Source organism: Etheostoma spectabile, chromosome 1 (assembly GCF_008692095.1).
Source record: "Etheostoma spectabile isolate EspeVRDwgs_2016 chromosome 1, UIUC_Espe_1.0, whole genome shotgun sequence".
NCBI classification, from domain to species: domain Eukaryota; kingdom Metazoa; phylum Chordata; class Actinopteri; order Perciformes; family Percidae; genus Etheostoma; species Etheostoma spectabile.
Window position 1 is genome coordinate 13,065,718 of NC_045733.1, and position 6,505 is coordinate 13,072,222.

Genomic DNA, 6,505 nt, shown 5'->3' on the forward strand with positions numbered 1-6,505 from the left:
GATAGATAGATAGATAGATAGATAGATAGAGCAGCAAAATATCTCAAAACACAAAATAAAGTAAATATAAATGACATACTAGGCTACAATACAATATACATGCATACATACATACATACATACATACATACATACATATATATATATACATGAAATGATAATAGGATAAAAAACAAGAATATTTGAATATATACAAGTTGGGAATATTAAAGTGTGAAACTGCTTAAATAGTAATGATGTAGATAATCCTATTGTGCAAGTTGCACTTAGTGCAGTATTGTGACGTCTTAGAGTCTTATCTAGCACCTAGCATCTAGCATTGAAGTGTCAAAAAGTTGTATTGCCTGTGGTTGGAATGATTTCTTGCAGCAGTCCGTACAACAAGAAAGCTGTCGGAGCCTTTTAGAGAAGGTGCTCCTCTGTTGGACCTGTGTGGGGAGGCTGGTCGGGGTTATCCATGATAGATTTGTCCAGTTTGTTCAGTGACCTCCTCTCCACCACAGCTTCAAATGTGACCTGTTTGCAGCCAGTAAGGAGCCGGCCTCCCTGATCAATTTGTTCAGTCTGTTAGTGTCGCTGGCTCCGATGCTGCTGCCCCAGCAGATGGCGGAGAGTGGTGCCCCAAACCTGTTCTTTTTAATATTGGAAAACTGTTGCTGATAGCCAAAGCAGACTATAGGCATTCTAAGATAAATTCTATATAAATTGATTAACTGACCATTTACGCTACAGGTAACACCATTAAATAAAAGCACTTTTTAGGAAAAGCTCTGCTCATTGGTAGAAAAACTAATGGTCACAAACAGGGTTTTATAACTGTGAAAAATTACAGTAGTCATGGGAGCTACTATTTAATCTTTTTACCTAAAAAGTATAAACATGGCATCCCCGTACCAGGAATATGTGCTTATTTAATCAGCCTACTCAGCCTTCTGGTGTTGCATTGCAAAAAATTGCAGCACAACCCTGAGAAGGCTGCGTCTAAATGCGGCCAGTCTTCTTTTTTGTCCAAATCAAATCACACCAATCTGTTATTGTCCATATGTTTTGAAATATCTATAACGACCCCCCATTTTGTTGTGAAAATGTTACTTTTAATTAACTTTTTTTTTTTTAATTTTATTTATAAAGCTCAGTGATGTTGGAACAAATTCTTAAATGCTTTTGAATACTGTCTGTTTCAAATACGCAAGAGTGATTGGGAGAAAACAAACTGATAAATTATTTTGCAAATCAGTGAATTATGTAACCGATACAAGGCTTACAAGTAGCACAACAAAGCTCTTCCTTTTGAGAATCAGTTAGATCCAGTGATTGAGTGTAATCAGGCTTGAGCGTACTCAAGATGTTGCTACAATTAATTTTTGCTTAATTGCATCTTTGCAACCCAAACAACACCGTGAAATAACTTACAGCGAGGAACAACTCATTGAACACAAGATCTGGATAGTTACCATCATGACTACATACAAAACAGACAAGGTTCACTATTTACCCTGCTGAACAGGCACACTATCTTTTTTTTATTTTGTCTGCATGTGCTGGAGGCAATGCTGGCACAGACCATGAGGATTTGGCTAACAACACTTATGCAAAAGGCCAAATGTTAACTTTCAATGCAGGTTTTGAGGGCTCTTCTTTTCACAGAAACTGCTTTCTGAACACTACTGAAGCCAGCCGTCACACCTCAACCCATCAATTCTGGACATGGTTTTAAATTGGCTGCATTCAGACTCAACATGTAAAATAAATTTAAAAGAATAGCATCCAAATCTTGAACCTGGATTACAATTGTGATCTTGTTAGCAGTGTCTTAAATAAATGAAGATGAATTTGGTGCCCTTAAAATGCTCCCTGGACCAAGAGATCCGTATGATTACTAATACAATGATTACATACAAGTTACAAACACCGATCTCTCAGTGTTTCAAGTATTGTGGGAAATTATTTTAAAACAAGTTTTGGGAGATTCTTGTTCATTCTAATTACTCATATTTTCACACCGACCTAACACATGCACTTATTGAAAGATCTGTTTGACAGCTAAAAACCCTGTGTTGCATTGTATTGTTTTATAGTGTTTAATTAACAAAAACACTGTCAATACCTCAGAGATTTTATCTGGTGATTTTGTCTGAGGGACTAATTAGCATCTTTTGTTTGTTAATATTTAGGTGGGGCACTTTTGTATTTCTAACTGTGGTTGATTAAGAGTGTCACACATGGGTAAAATAGTTAGCTTTGTTTGCGTTGTTGAGCTCTATAAGAAGCATCAGGCTGGTCGGAAATTTCAGTGATTTTGTACAGCTTCATTGAAAATGATGATGCCAACAATGTTATCATACTCATGCTAAAATTTGTGTTTTATAGCTGGATAATTGTCAGGACTCTAATGGAGAGTATTTTTTTTTAGAAGGTTGCTGAATCTGTGAGGGTGTGAACTGATTTCACTCATGGTAAAATTTCATTAGCACCCCAGGTCTAAAAAACAAAAAACAAAAGTAAACTACCATGTTTATTACCATAGTTTAGTGTGCTAGCATGCTATTTGCTAATGAGCATTAAAGTACAGCTAAGGGTGATGAGAATGTCATTTGTTTTGAAGGTATTCGTTCATATACTAAAGTATTGGACCATGGACGTGAATGTGTACTTTTCATGGCAATCTAAAATCACAAAATGTAAATAGATAAGTGAAAACTTTGACCTGCTAGAACAGGTCAGCAGCTCAACAGCTATGAATTGCCATAATATAGTTCTTGAGATATTTCAGTCTGGATCAAAGTGGTGGATTAACTTACCAACCAACCAACCAACCAACCGGCATTGCTGTGAGCAGGCCCGTGAGCCACTAATTGTGCCATAACTCTTTGAACCCCAGAAATGGCTCTTGCAACATGTGGCAATCTGACAATGGCTTTGTAGACATTAAATTGTTTTCAGACAAACTTACTGAGAGGTTAAATCATGAAAGGCTTAATAAACAATCTCTATTTTATTTCCCAGTAAACTTTGAAGAAATATTCCTGAAAGGAACTAGAGTCACAACTATTTGACAGAAATTGTGCATCTGTTCCGTCATTGTCTTTGAATTGATCCAAATTGATAAGAACTTCATAAATTAAAAGGATCCAGCCAGCTGTTGTGTTGAAGAGGATGTCACAACAGTTTGACAATCAGCTAAGAATCGCTCCTTCATTGAGGGGGTACAATCTGCAGTGGAAGGAAAAGTACTCACACGAAGACTAAGTGGAGTCGAGTCGAGCCAAACAATACAGTGGAAATGAGCATTAGTTTCTTCAAACGCCAAAGAAGTGAATAAACTGATAATGAGCCAAATGTCAAGTGTTGTGCCTAATTGTCACTTTTCATCACTGCTTGTGACGACAATAACACCTCAGTTTTAAAACACAGTAAAGCATGTGCAAGGAATAGTTTCTGCTTCAGTTAAAAATGTAACTTCAAAAAAAATCAAAGACACAAATCAGTGTCCTTTTCACCATGAAAATTCAAACAACTGACTATGTTTACCTGTTGCGTTTACAATAATTACTGATGTAAACAAGTATTTCACAGGGTCAGAAAACATTAAGAAAATTAAATTTGTGTGTCACTAAAAGTAGTACATGTTTCAAAATACCATTCGGTCAAACTGGGAGGGGCAGCAGGAAACATCTTCCAGTAGTGCATTGTGTAATATTGTATATAAACTGTCTAAAATCAATGTTTATTTTGTGAAGGTGCTCGCTCCTTGTGATAACCAACAGAGAATTGTCACACAGCTCTACTCCCTGCTCTATGAGGTGTTTTAGCACCTTTCAGCTGTTTTCTGGCCGTAACTTGACCTTTTGGTTTACTCACAACTCTCATCAACCTCCTCCCAGACAGCAGGCCAGACCTGGAATCGTGTCTGCTAAAAACAACTCCACATGAATGATAATGTCGCTTCGTAACTGCTGAATGTGTAAACAAGCAACGGCTTGCTAAGAAATTGACCGTATCAACCTAAAAGGGGATGCTATGTTAATGTTGTGTTCATAGCTTGTTTTTGTTGCTTTTAGTTATTGAAGGTTGAAGTAACCAATTTGTGCAAAGTTAAATATACAATTGTGCATTATAGATGTTCATCCACAAGTCCTGAGGCTACTGATAATAATTAAGTAAAATCTCAACGTCCCTGATTGATCAGGACTTATACGTGATTCTACAAGGGATTAATCAGTGAATCACTGAGTATTGATTGGTTATTAAAATGGGAAAAACCAAACAATGAGTATGTAAGGACAGGAGGATTATATTTTCTTTTATTAAAATATACAGTCAGCAGATAAGGGGATGAAAATAACAAAAAGATCAGCAAAAGATATAGGGTAAAATGTGTAAAACAAAGGGTAAGTTACACTTACTGAAGTACTTGCTTTCAAAAGATTATTAATGATTACATAATCTCTTCTGATCTGACGGTCAAGATTTGTTTCATAGTTATAGTAAATCATGTGCAACAGATAAACAATTTTCTTGGTGTTCTACCTCATAACCTTATTATTCAAACCGTAGGTAAACATTCACAGAACTAAAAAGACGTACAAAGAAGAACATTTAAGATGCAGACGGCAAAAAACACACACAGAGAGAAAGACATTCACAACAAATGTCAACGGGGCAGATCAGGCGCTCTTAAATGGTTATGATATAGATTTATGTGTTCTGACATCCCACAGATGGTGTGAATTAGTGAGGGAGAGTGTGCCAGCACGAGGTCAAGAGAGATGACCTGGCCTTCAGCCTGCCACTTGGGAAACCAAAGCAACAGACATGTGAAGCTCCTGGTGCTGCTGCTGCAGAGCAACAACCCAGAGTCTGCTGCAGCAGCTGTTATTGAAGCTACAGAAGAGAAAGTGCTCCCATAAACTGCCCTAATCTCATCATCCTGAGAGATAAACAGCACTGAAAGGAGCCACAGCATCACAAACTTGCAAAAAAGGCAGGCTGGGTAATAGAAAAGTTACATTGATTTTGATAAAGAGCAGAGAAAATTTTAAATATAAAGACAGACAAACCGGACCAAATGGGTTTCTAAATGTGTAATGATTGATTTTTGTGCATTGCCTGTAGATGATTTTGCATTTGAGACTAGTTTTCTATTAACTGATACTTACTGGTAGTATGGTAATATTATTCAAAGGTAAAGAGTGAGGGGCTTCAGCTTTGCGAGCAGTGATTTCTCTTCGAGGCAGCAGTTTCTGTGCACCTTGAAGAATACGCTGAAAGCTAACAAGACATACTTAATGTTCTCTGAACTAACAAGACGCATAGAGAATTAGCAGATTGCCTGAGGAGACATTTGCCACGTTTGACAGAATGAGGGATGGAAATATAGACTTAAAGTGGAGCGAGAGCTGCAAAAAAAGAGAAATTGTATAATCCACATACAGTAAATCTGTAAAGACAACAAGGAGGCCTCACCTGATTGATGTGTTTCAGTTTGTCAATGATCTGATTTATTACAGGGTCTGCTCCCTTCACTTTCACTTCAGGGTTGGCACTCTGAGCCTTGATCCCGTTGCCGACCACACGGAGAGTGTAGCTGTGAACGAGGCACAAAAGACAGAAGGGTCTGTGAGTATTTTCATATACCCATCAGTCATGTTAAAGCATAACATGAAAAATACTCGTGATGGAAAGTAACTCAGTACATTTACTAAAGAGTATTTTGCTTAATACTTCTACTCTTCAAATATCATACTTAATATTAATATTTAATATTGTGTGTACTTTTACTTTATAAGTATTTTAGCACTTTTTATTTTAGTATGCTTTAAAAAGGAAAGATTTTTCATTTTAGAAGAGTATTTTTACATTGTATTATTGGTGCTTCTTCCACCAATGCGAAATACCCCGGCAACATGTTGGGAAAAGCAAATTTGACACTGAATGAATTACAATTTATTATCTCTTCTTCTCTTGCAGAGCAATACTATAAGAGAATCACTATTCTAAACTAACACAAAGGTGATGGCATAATTCATCTGTAGGCATCACCTGTGGTTAAAGTGGGATTTGTGATGTGGGCGAAACATGATGTACCATATGAGCAGCCATGTGTCTCTTATGCGGTGCTGCACAGCAAAACCTGCTGTACTGCATACAGTAAAAAACTATATAGCCATAACAAACCACATTGAGTACAGTTTACTCAACTGTTCATTAATGATTTGTGCCTTAATGTTTCAATACGCGGCGTTCTAAGGCAGTCCATTGTTGTTATAGCTTGGTAATAGGCTTCAGTTCCCCTCAAGGACTCCTCACTCTTTGGTTTGAATACAATCTGTCAGCGGCAATGAATTTGACCATGGGTCCATGTGATTGAGCACAATTCATTCACATCTCAATCTCCAGCATATCATTTAATCAAACTAGTAGATCAAGGTAAAGTCACTCATTGCTGAAAGACTTGCTGAGCTGTGTGTGTGTGTGTGTGTGTGTGTGTGTGTGTGTGTGTGTG

General features: G+C 37.2%; 1 protein-coding gene across 1 annotated transcript in view; it reads right to left on the reverse strand.

Annotated features, from left to right (window-relative positions):
- gpc5a (glypican 5a) overlaps positions 1–6,505 on the reverse strand; it is a 125,172-nt gene that overhangs the window by 57,365 nt on the left and 61,302 nt on the right. Inside the window, exon 7 of the mRNA XM_032527777.1 lies at positions 5,467–5,587. Coding sequence (XP_032383668.1) covers positions 5,467–5,587 — 121 coding nt within the window. The remainder of the gene's footprint in view (positions 1–5,466; positions 5,588–6,505) is intronic.